Genomic DNA, 18,955 nt, shown 5'->3' with positions numbered 1-18,955 from the left:
GAAGGCTGCCTACAAAAGAGAAGTGCAGCCTCCTGTTGAGTACCGCTCCCTGTAGTGACTGGCCCAGCTGCTGTGGTAGCCTACCCCTTCCCTGTGGTTTAACTGATGATGAAGTCCTGTACCTCTTATTATTCAGATCTGATGCACAGTCCCTCTTGGTCACTGTTTTTCTATATCTGTGCCACTGTGATGTAGGTTTCTTCTCTCCTGTTTCATCTGCTGTGACCTCTCTTCCTCTTTTGGCAGATGAACTTGACTTTGTTCAGTAGAACACAGGAGGCAGAAGGATTCCATTTATATAGGGGATTTTTGTCCTCTTACTTATATGGAGGTATAGCACTCAGCTGGAAATTCCACCTTTAAATGGGATCCTTGTCTCGAAGACCTCTGATCATTTTAGATGAGACACATCTGAGGGAGAGGCAACTGCTCAGAAAGGGATACAAACTGGAGTATAAGAAAAAAAAAAGGCTTGTGTACAAGCTATGCATGCTGTAGATGGATGTGCTTGCTCTAAAGCCTTCTCCACGAAGGGCCTTGGTTACCACAACAGCACAGATCAGGAGTCTGACACAGCCACAGGACCAAGCAGTCTGTTTCTGTAGGTTGCAGGGCTGTGTTTGAGCAGCTTAAAGTTTGGCTTCACTCTGCTGGAAAACCTTGTTGCTGACAACAACTAGTGTGTATGTGCATTGTGTATTACTGTGAGTTTGATCTACATTTGGGTCTTACTAGCCTTTCCGGCTATATCCATGACGACAAAACTTCAGTTGTCCTGTTGTCCAGAGTAATCACAGAATCATAGAATGGTTTGAGTTGGAAGGGACTGTATAGATCATCTGGTTCCACCCCCCCTGCCACGGGCAGGGACGCTTTGCACTAGACCAGGTTTCTGAGGGCCTCATCCAGCCTGGCCTTGAACACCTCCAGGGATGTGGCATCCACAACTTCTCTGGGCAACCTGTTCCAGTGCCTCATCACCCTCACAGTAAAAAATTTCTTGCTGATATCTAATCTGGAAATGTCCAGTAGTTGGCATTTACCCCAGAACATGGAGGATTTTAAACCGTTATGCATTTGCTGTAATAACTTTATCTGGTTGTCCACATAACATCAGCATCCCAAAGTCCTGATAAGTTTTTTATTTTAGTGAAATATATTTTCCTCAAGCTGTTCAGTATTTTGCACATTGCTGTCACAAAGTGTGACACTTGCCTTTTTTTTCTTAATGGGGAGACGGGTAAGGATTTCTTTTGCATTTGAAGCTAACAGTCCGGTTATTAGAAGCCTTGTCCTTTATTTCCTGCTGCTAGATAATTCATCCTTTCTTGTTCTGCCTGACCCAGTTTTTATTTTTCCATCTCTCTCATCTTTCACCAGTTCGTGGCATCTCTTCACTGCTTGTGTATGTTTTCACATCAATGCCTTGTGTATGTCTGTGTTGTTCTGTTTCCTTTTTTTTTTTCCTCATTCTTTGGTTTTCCCTCTCCTCCTCTTTACCAGATGCCCAAATTTGCCACTTCTTATTATTCTTCTTCTGCTTTATTTTTGTCATCATTGTTTTCTTGTCCCCTTTGGGTGACAGGAAAAGACTAGCCGTCTACATGGCAGAATTCTGCCAGTGTTCATACCCCGTATTCCTTTTGAATGTGGCTGGATATATTCCTGGCCTTGAGCACGTGTTTTTTTGGGTTGACGAACAAATATTTTATCGTTTATGTTTGGAAATGGAGACTTTTGACAACTCGCGGTGTTATTTTACTCTCTTCTTTGATACCTATATTAGCAAGTTTTACTATCATTCTAGTGGATCTAAAGCAAACATCTCTGTAGTAGACACTGAGCCCAAGGCCGTAACTGGTTGCTGTGTTTGTAGATCACCACGGCAATTGTGGTTTTATAAAATCATTGTCTGAGACACCTCAAGAGTTGAAATTGCTAAACCCTAGATTCCTCTGAGGAATCTAAATGGTTAGAGGTGGGTGTTGGTAATGGATACAGGTCATTAGTTCAAATCTTGGTCAGATTAGTAATGTTTAAAAGCTATTATTGTCTGGTGCCATCAGTATCCATGAAGTGAGGCAGTGATCTCTCTCTGATTCCTTGTAGCCTGGCATTTGTATTTGTCAGACCAGTTTCCTTACTCTGTTTTTCAGGTGTGGGAGGGAGTAATTCTGTCACATTTTAGCTCTCCTTCACTGTGAATTACCTGTGACCTTTTAGGCATTTGAACAGTCTGTCCACTCCTTTCCAAGATGTGTGAGAGAAGTCTGCCTGTGTTCTCCAGGAGAAATGACTGTTTTGTTAGTAACCACAACCAACTTACTCAGATGCTACATTTAGCTCAGATTGTTGTCATAGGCTGCTTATCAGCAACAGTTCAGTGGTCTCTTGGATTCCCTCCAGAAGAAAAGAGAATGATCTCCAAGAAAACAAATGTGTCAACAAAGTTCCTGAGACTGTAGAGTGACAAAACTATGTATTTTTATTTAGGCTGGGTACCTACAGGATTCTCTTGCAGTGGACACATCCATGACTTTCTTGCAGAAGGAGATAATGCAAAATGATTTGGAATACAGGATATAAGAGCAGACGAAAAAGGTATAATGGGTCTTAAAGTACATAAATCTGGGAAGGAGTAGTGGAAATTAAAATAAATGTAACACGTTTTAAACACAATTGTATTTTATGAATATTTAGAATACCAGGTGTAGAGTTTTCTTTTAACCACTTAATTACTTCTGAGTACAATTGTAGATATCAGCCCTGTTCTCAAGGCTGTAAGTATCTCAGATTCAAAGAAGCTGCATAGTTTGTTTTTTGTTTTAATGGAATCTTGGATAGGGATTTTGTGGCTCAGAAATGAGGTGGCTAAATAGTATTTGCTCTGCAGACAATCATTGTTGGTATCTAGATGCTGAAAGACTGACTTTATGGTATATGTTAAGTGTGAATGGCTGATAGTCTCAACCTTTGCTTTACGCTGCATATTTGAAAGTGCTCAAAGCATTCAGCCGGCTGTCAACCAACACCCCCAGGTCCTTCTCTGCCAGGCGGTTTTCCAGCCACTCTTCCCCAAGTCTCTAGCACTGCACAGGGTTATTGTTTCCCAAGAAAAGCTGAAGCTTGTGTGTGTTGGTTGACATTAAGAAAAGCAGAAGAGATGGGATAAAACATCATTCTCTGGTTTCTCTTTTTTTCTGTTCCTCAGCTCTGTGACTCTGCTGGCTACTGTGGAAGTACCAGTATTTATTGGTGCTTGAGGCTGTTCTTCGGTTCTGGCTTTAGTTATATTAATAAAAACGAGCATGTTTGAAAGAGGAGCATACAGGTATGGGTGAGGGTTGTAGGCAAGCTGGAGGTTCAGACTGCTTCGAGTGCTACAAAAATACTCAGTGCCAGCCTTTGACACAGGTTGGGGAGAATAAACTGAGTATAGAGCAGCACATTCAAGTCTGGATTTGGAGCTGTGGTGGAGAGGAGAGACTTGCCAGGCCCTGGCTGGTCTGTGCCAGGTGTCAAACGAGCTACAACTGCTCAGCATGGTCAGACTTTCAGCTTCCTTTTCTGAAGAGAATAAGGTGTGTTGACATAGTGCTGGTTAGGAAAAGAACTTGAGATCAGCTATCATTTCTGTCAGACTGGCACTCTACTACTTGTTCCAGTCCACAGGGCTGGAGAGAGCCCACCTTGTGCTGTGGATGGAGCAGCAGGGTGGGCAGCTCTGTACTTGCTGCGAGAGAGGGGCTGGGCTGGGCTCAGAGGTGGACCAGGAGGGAGGGAACTTCTTGATTTACAGTATTGAATATCATAGAATTATAGAATAGTTAGGGTTGGAAGGGACCTTAAAGATCATCTAATTCCAACACCCCTGCCATGGGCAGGGACATCCCACTGGATCAGGCTGCACAAGGCCCCATCCAACCTGGCCTTGAATGCCTCCAGGGATGGGGCAGCCACAGCTTCCCTGGGCAACCTGTGCCAGTGTCTCGCCACTCTCATGGTGAAGTAATTAATATGAGATATTCTCTACTATCCGATAGCACAAACACATTCACAATACAGGGAAGGTCATGGTGCTTCTGAAAGTCTCTATATTTGTTATGCACCACCTCTTCAAAACAACACGTGCTGGAGAGGGCTTAAAAAATTGATCCAACACCAATGAAGCAGGTGGCTGCAAGTCCTCCTGGCAGTCTGAATGATGTAGGAGATCCTGGGAGCAGGCGTAAAATGAAGCAAGACCTTGATAACAGCCAGCATCGGTACCCAGCTTTTGGGAGAGCTAAAAGTGATGAGACCCCTGCCAGGTTGTTACTGAAGTGATCACTACCAGGAATATATCTCGTTGTTTTTTTTTTTTGCAGTGCTTTTATCTCTGAGCACTATTGCATGAACACAGAGATTTCCTGGTAGATATAGATACTGAAGAACGTTCACAAAATACTTGCCAATTTTCCTCAGCCTGTTGTAAGATCACTTGAGATCTGTTCTTCTCAGACAAGACTGTGATCAAACGTATGTGTGGCTGAATCCCTGGACCATCAGCTTTGCTGCGCTTCTAATATTGAATGTTGTTCTTGCAATCAAATGGACAAGTTCTATTATTTCAAGCAAATGTTCGTGCTTCATTGTTTCTATGCTTTACAAACTTCTGCACCTACAAATCTCTGTGGATTTGGCACTCAAGCAGAATTTTTCATGACTAACTTATAGATCTCCAATTTGGACACTTGCTAATCTTGTGAAGTAACTTGTTTCAATGAGGTTCTGTAGACTATGATTTGATGTGTAGGTTTTATAGAGAACTGATAATGTAGACACCATAATGTTCTATGAAAGCTGAGTTTTGAGTGCTTGCTTGATAACAGAAAGGGTTGGTGATTCTTTGTTTTTTCTGCTTGCTGAGTCCTTTCTGTCTCGTTTGGTTACTTCTGTGCTGTAACTATTTGTCATTCCTTTTAGGATTCAGAAGGAGGTCTCTATGTGTGCATGAACACATTTCTGGGATTTGGAAGGGAACACATTGAAAGGCATTACCGGAAAACAGGACAGTGTGTATATTTGCATCTGAAACGACGTGCAACAGAGGTGAGACTTGTGCCTTCCTAACTAACTACGCCGGCAGTTCTTGGGTCTCTTGTGCTCATTTAGGCAACACATTTCAGACACAGACTAAATCATGAATGATGGAAATGAACATGTTCAGATTTGGGGCTGGATATCAAATTCAGGTGCTTGGATTCCAACTAATCCCATAGGTTCAGTTCTCAGTTGAATTAAAAGCCCTAAAGAGTCTGATCTTAAAGGCACCTTGTTGCCTGACTTCCCCTGCTCTTTTTCGCGATGTGCTTCTGTGTATCACATGCATCATATTGTCTGCATATTATATGCGTACTGTAGGTAGCTAAATACTTTTCATACAAAACTCATGTTCACTGTTCTTCCATAGTATCACTGCATATCAATAATAATTTATAACCTGTGCTTTTTATAACACCTCTGTGAGTGTGGTTTGTCTGGCATCTTTAAAGGGCTGTTAATGACTTCTGACCTGAGCTGTATGGAAGGCACTGTATTTGCTTATAGCTCACTCTCCCATAAGCTCTGTCTTTTTTGGCAAGTTAGAAGGCCTAAAATAGCTGCTTGGAGCAGGACAGAATGCTTCACGTTTCTCATTCTACAGCAATGTTTCCCCTGGGTGATGAAGGCTCCAAGTTATGTGAAGTGCTCTGACCTCTTATTTTATTTCAAGTAGATGACTACTCATATTTTTTCAGAGTTATAGTGAGGAGGATTGCATATCTCCCAGGCTGAGATTGTTAATGATGTTTGTTATACTTGAGAATTGTCTTTCCTTGTAAGGGTGCTAACAACATTTCCCTTCACACAGTTAACTAAGTATTTGGAGAGGCCTGCCTAGTCTTAGCAACAGTCTTCTGAGTGAATTTAACACTCCTGAAAGATGATATCTAGGACTAGAGACAGGTGGGCAGATATCCTGTCAGCTTTCCTTGTATATAACTTTCTTCTAGCATGTGACCTGGGAATTTTCAATATTAAGGTAAACTGAGGTTAAAATGAGGCCTCAAATTCCTGGATAAAGATTAGATTGAGGACTCCAAAGGGAGAAACAAATATATCAACTGGTGTTTGGTGTTGTGTACCCCTTCAATTGAACTAGTTCAGTGATTCCTATTTTTCTCCTTGTGAATCATGATGTAGCAGAAGAGCCTGTGTTCGATGGTGGACACACTGGTGCTCTGGGTCATGTGGTAGGAAACAATGTTTTACAATACAGTGCAGGCGATGCTTGTGACTTCTAACGTGGCTCATAGATAGGTGGATTTTGTTTACCATGACGTCTAGCTTCCTTCATGCTATCCATCTTTTCCTCTGAGCAATGTGAAACGTCAGGCCTTGTCTGCAACAGTTTTATGAAGCGTACGGCACATGCTGCATTGTGGTTTTGTTTTTCTTAAGCCAAGTTTTTGATACAGTAAAGCAAAAGGCATTGGATATGCTGTCCTATGGTTCTTTCAGTAAGGCTACTATTCTGCTTGTGGTTCCCTTGACGTCATCCTTGCAGAATGCACCGCATTGCTGCAGAAATCCCTGTTTGCTTCCAGAAGTGTTTGGAATAAGTATCAGTTGTGTATCTTGTCAAAATTCAGTTAGACAGTAAGGGTCAGATCTTCTGCCTATGGGCTTAAGTAGAACTAGAGGATCTGCCAGTGGCAGATCAGCACCAGAGGCACCTGCTGAATCATCAGAAATGTGCACGAGTACAGTTTTGGAGCTCTCTCTGGTGAAACTCTTAGCTATATCCAGAAGAGTGATTTTTTTCTTTTTCCCTAAATTTCAATCTTTGGAATTTTGAAATCAGCCACTTGCCTGTCGTGTGTGACCATTGTATACAACTGCCTGGATAGTATTCGGCCCCAGGCAGAACTTTACCTTGGTGCTATAATGGTAGCCCAGCACTGTTGAAAACACTGGTTAGAGAAACATGAAATTTCCTACAGTAACGGGTTCGTGGATATTATTTGGTGATGTCTCTGTTATAAAAAATGTGGCAATAGTGCAGTAAAAGGGAATGCGGGGTAGGCTACGCTGACACCTTTTATGACAAGCATCACAAATAGAATTTAATGGCACTACTGATGCGTTGTGTGGACTGTCATTTGCTGGGTGTGTCACATGTTAAAATCCAAAATTGCTTTATGAATAAGGAACATTTTCAGTGATTTATGACAAGTGGACAAACAAGATAGAAAAATGTGAGATAGTAGGTTTTTCAGGAGTATTGAGCATCTGCAGTTTCAGTTCTGATGTATTCAGCAGTTTGGAGAAAGATGAAGATGAAATGTTTAATGTCAGGCTAGCAATGACAAACACTCCATGCATGTTCTCCCTCTTTGGAATCTCAAGTCTTGATGACTTGCACAACATCCCACTTGGTGATGTCAGAATTCAACTGGAGCTTCCTAGTGTTGGAACCAAATTTTTTTTTTAGTTATGAAGCTATAATCCTGAGAGTACGAGTAATTTATTCATAATATATTTGGCATTGGATTATGTTGTATCTTGCTGCTGCTTTTTTTAAAAATAGATTTGGATTCTTGGCTACTTCCTTTCCACTTGTTAAAAACGTTCTCCTTGTTGTTTTCACTTTGAGATTTTGATTATTTATTTTTTTTTTTTTAAAAAATAAGTGCTGGAGTTGTACCCTTGGCTCCCTTCCCCAGGGCTCATATATATGGATAATAGGTTCTGTTCTGCCAAGAAGCCTTAGTTGGCATCTGTTCTTTCTAAGAATGGAAAACTTGCCTGTGATGTATAAGACCTCACTGATGATTCAAGCAGTCTGCTTTGGCCACAGCTTTATTTACATGCTGCAGGGGAACCACCCAAAATATGTGACCCTTTCACCTACCCAAGGAGCAGAGGCAAATATGAACTTTCCCTACACTGACAGGTTCTTGGCTGGTTTCTCTCCACCTGTTGTATCCCAATATTATTATTTAAAAAAAAGTTGCCTAACAACCTCACCAGTTACACTAACATTATGCAGTACATAATGCCTCGTGTTGGCATTATAGCCGCAGAGGCTTATTTGATTTAACTTGATTTGATTTAATGGTGCCTGTTAATAAACAGCTTAAGAAGCAAGTGCATTGACTTTTACATTTCCTCAGCTACTAATGTTTTCCCTAGTAGTTTGAAGTATTTTGAAGGCATGCATCTTGATGGAAAGGATAGAAGAAAATTACCTGAACTAATAGAACACAGCATACTGGTCATACTGGAATTAGTTATGAAGGACCGAATCTTTATCAGGTATAATCTTTTCGTCCTCTCTCTAATTCAGCTTCAGTCATTAAGAAATAATGTAGCAGATCTAGTGGTAAGAGGTCTGAGTGACCCTACGTATCCCAGACTTGTAGACAGAACAGCAGTCACACGTGGTCACCATGAGATGTGCTTTGCTTCATTCCTAACAGAGCCAAATGTGAAGGATTCAGATAGTGGCTTTTCTCACACCATGAGAGTCGTGAGCAATGATGAATTGAGGCCAGTTGTCAGACGTGAATAAAGAGGATTTACATTCTTGCTCAGCAAGGACTGTGATTTAATAGAAGGACCATGAACAGATAGACATGCGTCAGAATTGGTGATGGTATAGGGTTATTGCTGATTCACTATTATCTCACTTGTATTTTTAATTGTTTCTTTCTCTTTTTCCAGAAGGTACCAGGAGCATCTGGTGGAGCTTTACCAAAAAGGAGGAATGCAAAGCTATTTTTAGGTATTGTGAACAGCTGTTTTCACACAGTCCTTTTCTGACCCTGTCTGCATGTGTGCTTGGGTTCTGTCCACCATTGTGTCTGGGTTTGGGCGTCCTTGTGGGTTTTATTTTTCTGTTTTTCTTAGCCATTTTGGTGCATATTCAGAGATACGAGTGTGTATACATGAAACATTTTAATCTAAACTAGGCCCTCAGCCATTCTGAGGCAGCCTAGGGTCTGGCAGACATTTTGAGGGTAATTCTGGCCTTTTTCCCTCTTTGTGATATCCACAAAGCACCCTTTTAATAAAATGTTAATACTCAATGTTTAGGTACAGCAGGGCCTCAGAGTGGCACTGTTCTGCTCTTCTGCTCTGCAGCTCATCCTAGGAAAGACTGGTACCATGTCAGAGTTGTTAGACAGGTAAATGTTCTTAAGCAGTGTTGTGGTCTCTCCTGTAATGAACACAACAATATAGGTATATATATCATGAGCATCTCTTACCAAGTTTTATTCCATTAAGTCCACGATTATATCCCCTTGCTTCATGGAGAGCAATTTTCTTATCATGTCCATTTCACTCAATATCTGTTGATTCACATTACCCAGAAAATCTGAAGGCCTGTTAAATATGGATGAAGGGAATTTGATGCAATGCCTATATTCTCCCTTCTCCCACCTCTCTGGTTAATCTATTATTTATTCTCTCTGTATTAATAGCAAATAGCGAATTTTTCTTCTAGTAATGAAGAGTTTAAATGTTTTCTTTGCAATTGCCAGCTCTTGTGGCTAAGGGAAAACAATAGCATGGTCTCCTTTTGGAAATGCTTTGATCTGTGGAATGAGTCCCTCAGAGGCCTTTGCAGATTGTGATCAATTAAGTTGTTGTTAATGTCTGGAGTAAGTTTCGCAAGGAAGGCTTAGAGAGAAAAGTCTTGAGATGAGTCATAAAGAAATTAAACTTCTTTTGTAAGAAGAGACTGTTAAATCATGGAAGCTGGTATAAGTGCCATTTACTATTAGCTTACATTGAAAGTAATGTTTGTCACTGAAAGCTTCAGAAACAAAGTTGGCTGTCATGCAGCAATGGTTGTACAGTGTTAGCAAAGTGAGTGTAAACAAGAAGTACAAAAGCACAGTCCAATTTTATTCTTGCTGATTTACTGCACACCTTTTCAGGCTCCTGTCATTGTGGTATGCTGGCACACAGTGTACATTGCGTAGTGTCTCTGATGTGCCTTGCTGGCACATCCATCCTTGCACATAAGCATTTTATTCCCACTGAGTAGATCTGGTGCAGCAGTTCCAACTGTCCTGATTTCAGTGAACTTGTCAAGGTGGTGCATTTTTTTGCTGGGGTGGATTTAGCACATAGAACTATTACCCTTTCATCCAGCACTTCTGGAATCTAATGCACTTCTGAAAATGTATCTCATCTGATCTGATGTTCTACTGCAGTTCTCTTTCCATCACCTGCTGGCTGGGAGTAGAATAGTATCAACTCTCTGGTCTCATCCTTGAGATACTTACATGCATCCAAATGCTTTGTATCCGTTTCTTTGGCTCAGCAGATTTTATTACTTTGGCCATGCTTAAAGAAAAGAACAAAGGATTATTCCTGTCCTTGTTCACAGCAGAGGAAATGAAAGCACAGAGATGTCAGCTGGTGTCACAATTTTGCATTTGAGATGGTTAGCAAAATTTGGCATCTTATCTCTTAATCCAACATTTTCCTCATTGGTTTGGAACTGCTGGACTTCTCACCTTAACAAGTCATTTTAGTTCTGTCTTTCTCATTGTGACCTTGGGCACCTGTGGTAGAAGTTTGCACCAAACTAGCTATTGTCAGCCCATATATGTAGCCAGTGATTTGGGGCTTACCGTGTCAGACAAGAATGGACAATGATCACTGGGAACTCTAACATCGCTGTGTTTCTAGGTGTCTTTGACTAATTCCCCGAAGGCCCAGAGATTTAAGCTTTCTGTACAAAGTCAATCCAGTTTGGGCATTTGTTACATTGCTTTTTATAATCCTCTTCAGTGTAAAGCTATTCAAGATACTAAACCCATTTCAATCTCCTTAGTATTAGGAAAACATCTTTTGGATGCATGCTGACTACTTTCTAGCACTGCTGCTATCCAGCAAATGCTATAGAAACACAGACTGATTGTGTCAGACAACTGGAAGCTTTAGCTTTCCTTAAACATTAGAAGATCCATATCAAAGTGTGTGTGTATGTGCATGCATTAGGTTTTGGGATCATTTTTGGTTTGTTTTTCTTTTGGAGAAGGCAGGAGGATGTTGACTGTGAGTGTTCTGTGTAATTGGGAAGCATAATAACATTGTGCATTGAAATGTATGAACTGCCTTTAATCTAGATTATTTAGATATTGCCAGCAGTGTGGAAATCGTAACTTCAGCTCAGACAGTGGAAGCTTTCAGGGGATTTAGGGTGATATTTAAAGCAAGCTGCATCACAATGCATGGAGTAATATCCTCACTTCATTGTTATCTGGGCTAGCAAGTTTGAAGATACTTTGTCCTTGTCAGTATGTGTGGCTATCTTGCAAAGAAGTTTTAGATTCAGTCTGTAAAATGGAAAGAAATTAATTGATGGGACAAGATGGTAGCTTCCTGTGATTTCAAGCCTCTCAGATATGAAACAGCTGCATTATTGTCTTTGGTATACAACTTCTTGCTTAAATCACAAACGGTATGAAAAATGTGATACCAGTTTTGCAATAAAACCAACTTAATTGGACCAGGAGAAGTATCATCACTGAATTTAATTTTCATAAATAAATCCCGTCTGGAAGAAAAAGAATGGATCAGAATTGATAGAGAATTGTGTAAATATGACAGAACAGAAAAGAACCATTGTGGATTTCCTGAAGTGAAGTAATGGTTCTGGGTCTGCTGGAGTACTCTAGGTCTAGGCATAGGATTCCTCCTGTGTAGTCAGTGACTACGTGAATAAGAGCAATTCTGTTATTGGGATGTAATCTCCCTTGCAAGATTCTGATCAAAAAAGGGGAATAGAGTAAGAGGAAAGTTCTCTGTGATGAAGGGATTGGAGGCCCAGTTCTTACAATAGAAAGCTACCAGCGGAGTTCCCCTGGCCTTGTTACTCCCAGGAGTTATCTGCAGAGTCCTTCTTAATGTTCTAATTATGACGAGCTGATGTGATGATCACTGGTTTGGAGAAGGATTGAAAAGCAAGTATATAGAGTTTGCTGGTTGATTTAGCATTATCTAAGAGATTAAATCTAAAAGTTATTTTTAGTGTGTTACTGAGTTACTAAACAATAGATGAAGTAAATGTGGAAAAATACAAACAAGACAAGAGAAGTGTTTTAACTGCATGTGCACAGTCATAATTAGCTATTACTGTTCAGAAAGGTAGCTCTGAGAGAGATGGTGAGAATGGCTCTCCAAAAACATCTGCTGTCAGCAGCAGCAATGGAAGAATCAAGAGGAACATCAGGAGTAGGGCAACATTTTACATTTTGTTCTCTATTATTTTGTTTTATAACAAAGAAGTGAACCTCTCTTTTGAATAGGGAAACCACAGCTGCATGCAGTATCTCCCTGTGTCTCTTTCTCTGAAACTAAACACCCCCTCACTCATGCCCCTGTACTCCTACCCACCTCCCAACAAACAGAAATCCCAGATAGATATCTGTAGACTAGGGGGTATACACTGAGGGAAGAACTGCAACATTTTTGTCTTGTTCTAGTACTCTTTTCCTGGACATTTGTTGGTCACTGCCGGAGCCTGGACTCCAGGCTAGATGAAGCTGGTATAGTGGCTGTGGTGAAACTTGCCTGTAGATAGATGTCCTCTTCTAGATCAGGATCTGCAGCAAGTTGTGTGAGCTCTGCTTTGAGCAAAGTCTGGACAAGTGCAAGCCATCAATTAAAACTGTTTTGAAGTACTCAAATGAACAGCTCTGTCAGCAGATCTGTGAGGATGGTGATTGCTGGTGAGAGGAGTGTTGGTGAGGAACAGTATCCATGACACACAGCTGGTCTCAGAGGAGGCCTTGGAAAGGAAGAGAAAACTTCCACTTAGAGAGTCTGGGAGAATGTGTAAACTTGCTGAGCTTTTTCTGGATGGCACATGCCTGCCTACGGCAGTGAATGCACTTACAGCTACTGTTTCTGAGTGTAAAGGCCATTCATAAGAGTGACTGTTCTGGATTTCACCACAGCTCCACTTAGCTCTCCCAGATCTCATAGCAGCTGGTAGCAGAACCCTGTTTGCAGCAGGGATGTTTCAGTTTGGTAAGCTTCTGGCGAGGACTTACACTGCCAGTAGTTTAAGTTTATATTTATGTAAGTAAGCACAGAGAGAGTATTTTTATGAATGGAAGAGTTTTGATTTAGGAGGATTAGAGTGTGTTTGAGTTTTGGCACAGTAGAGTTGTGCATGCTCCTCAGCAGTAGCAGTGGAACTGATCAGACCATGAGTGAACCCGTTTCTTTCTGGCTTTTGCCGTCTAAGCTCAAGTTGAATATAGAATGATGAACAGATACCTTACACTAATAGTGTCTTAATAGTTTGTTGGTTTGGGTAGAACGGAGGAAATTAGGCTAGATAACAAAGGCTAATGTTGCTAGCAAAATAGTTAAGAATTTGAACTTTGGTGGTTTAGCTTTGCTTGTTAACACATGACTGTGCCAGGAATCGAAGGGGTGAGGTCTGTAGCTAGCAATAAGAACAGCATACTGATTCTTTGGAAATGTGGCAAGCAATTTGAATGTTCTTTTACAAGTAGTGAATGATCCAAACCATCCTAGTAGAGAGCTTTCTTTTCATTCTGCCACAAAGGCAAACGTTACGGCTGCAAAGTGTTTATTTTTTTTAAAAAAATGTTTTTTTATGGCTCATCTGATGAGGTCAGTGTTTCATATGTGCCTGGAGGCAAATGAACTTTGAAGAGTTTATAGTTTCCGGAGTGCTGCTGCTGCTGCGATTCATTATTTTTTAGAGGCTTCAGGAAGAGATCATTTGATTTAAAGACTCAGTCTTCTACTTCTAGGTCAACACAAATTTGTCCATTGCTTTAGTGAGAGTAGGATCAAGCCCAGGTTCCTAAAATGTCTTTCTAGGATTTCAGACTTGGTTTTAGGCTCACTAGTCAACATCATCATTCAATTTTCGTGTTTGTATTCCCTTTCATACGCACAGACACATACATATGCACAGGAAATCCTGTTTGAAGGTCCTGCCTGGAGTCTCCCTGTGCCACTATTATTAGTGCAGTCAGTTGGTAACTTGTCTAAATCTGATCTGGGCACGTCCACTCCTTTTCTTCCCCTTGGGTGGGCTGGTTTACAGTACTCCATCTTCTACTTCCAGCTGCTGTTTTCAGTCAGTTCAGCAGTAATGCATTTCTCACCGTCACTGAAGTGATGCCTGTGAGGTGGAGTAAATTTACTCTACTAACCACTTGCCGAAAATACCAGTGTCAGTCGAGCCTGTGTTTTAAGGTGCCTGATATTTTACTTTGACTGTTGTCCTGGCCTCCCAGCACAACATGTAAAGCCTACAGACACTTTGTTGTAGTGACTGTGGTGTTTTACTGAGGCTCTGAGGAGGCACATTAAAGCTGTGAGCCCACTAGAAGGGCAACGTCATCATATGGTTATTCACCACCAAGCTGTCAGCTCTTTAAAAAGATTAGACTGCTTGGTCCTCTTGTGGCTCAGTCTCAGAACTGAGTAAACCCTTTTTTTGCCCACAGATCCTTATTTTCACAGTCTTGGAAGAACGTCAATGTCCAAGGAACAGCTTTGTATGAGGTATAGTGCTTGAAAGTTCATATTTTTCAGTGCCTTTAGTGTTATAGTAATTTTTAATGAAATATGCTCCTTTTGGATGTATAGTTCCCCTGCCACTCTTTCCTATAATTACACCTGTTCCTCTCAAATTCTGCACTAGTTTTAAAATCCAAGTTTGAAGCTGCCTGCAGTCTTCACATGATTCCCAGTCACTACAGGGTCAGCTTCTGCCCTTATCTAGTGTGGGCTCCATTGCCTTCTAAAGTAATAGTTGTCTGTTTTTATTATGTTGACACTCATCCAAGAGCCAACATGGCTAAGAAAGCATAGGCATAGAAAATATAATGCAGGTAGAACTTCTTACTGGAATTAGCAACCATGACTCTCGGCATATACAAGCCGAGATTTAAGAACTTGAGTAGTGATTTGGGGTTTTTTTGACTGGGCATCAATAAGGGGCCTGTCTGACAGTCAGTGAAAGGGGTTAGTTTACATAGTCATCTGCTCTGTTAACGCGCTTCAATCAGTGACTTACAAGTCCTTTCTACTCTTATGCACTGTATGTGAACCCTGAGAAACTATCTTCAGAGTAATAATTGCCGAAACCCAACAGTGTTCCTTTTAATTCCTATTCGGAAGTGTACCAGCTTTGCATGGTCACCTTCAAAAGTGGAATTGCCACTTAAATCTTTTTTTTTTAAAATTTTATTTTTTTTATTTTTTTCTCCCTGGAACTGATATGAAGCTGTATGTATCTTGATTTAAAACAGGAGTTGTGGTGCTCCCATATCAGCGTATCAGAAACACAGAGTACTATGCTGACAGGACATCGATTTCCACTTTTCTGGTAGTGTGAATGGTGTGAAGCCTGAGAACGTGCAAAGGAACTTTCCTTCCCTACCTATTGCACACAAAAAGCTGGTTCTCCTAAGTGTGTGAGGTTCTTAGATGGCAGTGGGTGATTGCTAATTGGATACTAAGTCTTTCATCCCTGGATCACTAGTTCAAATGCAGGTCAGGTCAGTAGCAGTAAAGTCACTACTGTCTGGTTTGTGAGATGAGCTGAAGTGTGAGTCTGAATTTTGAACCCGGGCAACAATATCACTGCTGTTTCTATATAGTGGATTGTAAATACTATAAAATTAATGTTGTGTCATAAGGAAATGAAAATACCAGCAAGTCTTAAACACATTTTAGATAACGGTGGCTGATATGAGCTGTCCTCAGGTTCCCTCTGGTGGCTGAGTGAAGTGTGTGACCGCAGGACCTGGAAGAGGTGTTTGCTGCCTTTAAACCTGTCTGAACATACCCTGAGTTTATCCTCTGTGCAGAACCTCTGTCATATTTAGGAGATGGTCAGTACTTTTGAATTTGCTGTGCTGGCTACCATCAAATTTCCAGACGTGAGGTGAAAATTCTTTGTAATGCATTGCCATGTTTATCATCAGCTTGGAGATGCTCTTGTTTCTTTGCTTCACAGAGCAAAAGAGTTTACTGTGACAAACTGCGTCTGTTGAGATTCACTCTTTTATCAAAACACAGGAGTGTAATACAAGCTGGGAAAGAAGCTTGGAATAAAGCAACATTGCTAGTTTTCTCTATTATGCTGCAGTAAGGCAAGGGATTGTTATGAAAATAGTGTGATTTGGGGAATTAGTGATGAATTAATATATTCTTTATAAATGTCATACTCTCAGAATAAGGAAAAGTTCTTTCTTTTGTGTCTATATTTGTCTGAAGAGAAGGGGCTTTTGTTGGTTGCTGCTGAGAAAGAGGTCTTGCTGGTGGAAGTCACTGACAGTGGGTGTTGTCACCCCTCAGGACCGGTTGGTGCAGCGGATGAGCTAAGAATTTAATAAAAATTGGATTACCTTCCTCAAAAAGTGGCCTTCCAGGTCAAGTTAAATTATCTTTTGGTACTTTTTATTACTTAGGCTGTTCAGGCTATTACTACCCACTGAGTAAATGGAGAGCTTAGTTTTCTGAATCTGGCCACTGTCATCCTCGTGTCTCTCACAGATCTACTGTTGAGATTTTAGGTATTCCCAAGGTGCAGTGATTGCTGCCAATGCTTGTTTAGTATTGAGTGAGTCATTAAGCATATGCCTGTACTCAGAGTAAAAATAAGAGCCAGCTTTAGCTACTACTAATGCATCTTCTTTGTTGGTTGAACCTTTTTGACCATTTGTCACATCAGAATACAGTAGATCCAATATGTCCAGATAAGAGAAGGGTCCAGAAAATCCTATGCTTGCCCAGGTTATTTTTGCAATTGAATTTTATGTAATGCCTGACACAACATGCACATGTTTGGTCTTAGCTTTTTTCGATTGTCCTGGAAAGAACTGAACAATATTTTAAATCAGTCTTGTGACTATGGGATAATTATGGTTTTGATAAAGTCAGAGGTATAAACACTAGCCTTTTACTTATCTCTATACCCTCTTGGCTTCTCTCAGAGCCCACTTATTTCTGGACAAGCATTGTAGCTGATATAACTTATTTTAGGCAAAAAAGTTTTCCTTACGCTGGAGTACGGGTACGGGTGTACACAAGCATTTTGGAAGGCTTAGTCTTCGAAGGAAAGCTTTATTAGTTAAGAGTTTTTTTAAAGAGATAGTAACACTGATTATGGAGTGGAGTTAGCAAGAGATGGGTAACGCTGGTATAACTGTACTTGCTGTAGCTATTTGAGACTATGGATGAAATGCAGGAACATTTCAAGCCGCGGACATCTTTGTGGAAGTAAAGGCCACAGGTTTGAGATGGATAGGAGCCACAGGATTTCAGCCAGGTCTGTTATCTAGAAAATACAAGGATCATAAACAGAGGTGCATTATTCCTGCTCTGCAATTTGAGCATGGGTAGTGTGACCTGGTCTCCACACTGCATAGTGTTTCAAGATCCTGGGTAAAAGGCACAGCAGTATTACATCCTTATATTGTCCAAAATGAGCAGAACTGTGTTAACTGCTTTCTAGAATGTGATGTTAGCAACAGAGGCCAAATTGGCTGTGAGTGAGGATCAGATTAAGATGGAAATCTGGGTCCTCAGAACATCCTCTTGCAGGATGATCAGATTTCTGTTTAGATCAGCATTTCGCAAAACATTTCTAGCCAGAAGAAACTAACGATGTTGTCAGCTTGCAGCCTGATGGCAGGCAAGCAATGCTTCATAGTGGTTCCCCTGCCACAAGTTAGGAACCTTGATCTTGGGACAATCTCCTAACATTCCACATCTTTTTTCTAGACCTGGAGACAAATGGAGATCTCAACAGTGATGACTTTGAATATGAAGATGAAGCAAAACTTGTTATATTTCCTGATCACTATGAAATCTCATTACCCAACATAGAAGAGTTACCAGCGCTGGTCAGTGAGTGTGTGCAAGTGGTGACAGGAATTGTCTCCTGCTTCAGTTTTTATCAAGATGTTGCTTTATTTTCTTATATGTGGTGTTTGTTTATATAAAGATCTTTCTTAACCAGTTATAATGGAGATTCAGTCTTTTTTAAAAATCTGCTTTGTCATTGTTTCTTGGATTTCCTTGTACCTCCTGTAGTCATTCTCTTATTGTGATGCCAGCTTGTCTCAGGGAAGCTTATATAGTACATATGCTTACTCTCCTGCTAAAATAACAACTATTGCGGTCGAGAAGAATGCATGCATATTTAAGTATATAAATAGTCTTAGTGGTAGCCAGTTCTGTAAGTGGTTAGCAGTGAGCTGAATGCCAAGTTTTATCCAGTCACTGAATTGTGTTAGGTTTTGATTGCCATGCATTTGCCTTCCAGGTGACGATAGCTTGTGATGCACTCCTCAGTGCAAAATCACCCTACAGGAAGCAGGAACCTGACTCCTGGGAGGAAGAGCTACAAGCATCTAAACATGCCAAAACACTTGTACAGCTGGACAACGGTGTTAGAATTCCGCCCAGGTGAGGGTAGTAAGGTTTGTACAGTCCTGAGTAAAAACTAAAGCAAGCAACTCAGCCAACAATTCTCTTGCATGACTGCGGCAAAGTGTGTATGTTTGGTTTGACCTCCCATAGCTGGAAATACAGGACTGTTTCTTGCCTTATGTTATTTCTGTTGTTTCTTCCTGTTTTCTCTTGCAGTGGTTGGAAATGCTCAAAATGTGACCTGCGGGAGAATCTGTGGCTAAACCTGACAGATGGGTCTGTGCTGTGTGGGAAGTGGTTCTTCGATGGCAGTGGGGGGAATGGCCATGCAATGGAGCACTACAAGGAGACGGGTTATCCCCTGGCAGTGAAGTTGGGAACCATCACACCTGATGGAGCAGGTCAGCCACCTGACAGGTTCTGAGTTGGGGTGTCTTTTGTGCATGAGACTAACTATGTATATTTATCACCAAAAGCGAGT

At 40.9% G+C, this 18,955-nt stretch overlaps 1 protein-coding gene across 4 annotated transcripts in view; it reads left to right on the top strand.

The window, feature by feature from the left end:
- USP13 (ubiquitin specific peptidase 13) overlaps window positions 1-18,955 on the top strand; it is a 49,859-nt gene that overhangs the window by 3,613 nt on the left and 27,291 nt on the right. For all 4 annotated transcript variants that reach the window (XR_011338132.1, XR_011338130.1, XR_011338131.1 and 1 more), the window contains exons 2-6: window positions 4,966-5,091; window positions 8,749-8,809; window positions 17,824-17,945; window positions 18,368-18,510; window positions 18,691-18,875. Coding sequence is in view for 1 of the 4 variants with exons in the window: in XM_069865316.1 (XP_069721417.1) it covers window positions 4,966-5,091; window positions 8,749-8,809; window positions 17,824-17,945; window positions 18,368-18,510; window positions 18,691-18,875 (637 nt within the window). In the remaining 3 variants the exon portion in view is untranslated. The remainder of the gene's footprint in view (window positions 1-4,965; window positions 5,092-8,748; window positions 8,810-17,823; window positions 17,946-18,367; window positions 18,511-18,690; window positions 18,876-18,955) is intronic.

The sequence above is a fragment of the Phaenicophaeus curvirostris genome, chromosome 10 (assembly GCF_032191515.1).
Source record: "Phaenicophaeus curvirostris isolate KB17595 chromosome 10, BPBGC_Pcur_1.0, whole genome shotgun sequence".
Taxonomy (NCBI): domain Eukaryota; kingdom Metazoa; phylum Chordata; class Aves; order Cuculiformes; family Cuculidae; genus Phaenicophaeus; species Phaenicophaeus curvirostris.
This window is presented reverse-complemented; position numbering and strand designations above follow the sequence as displayed.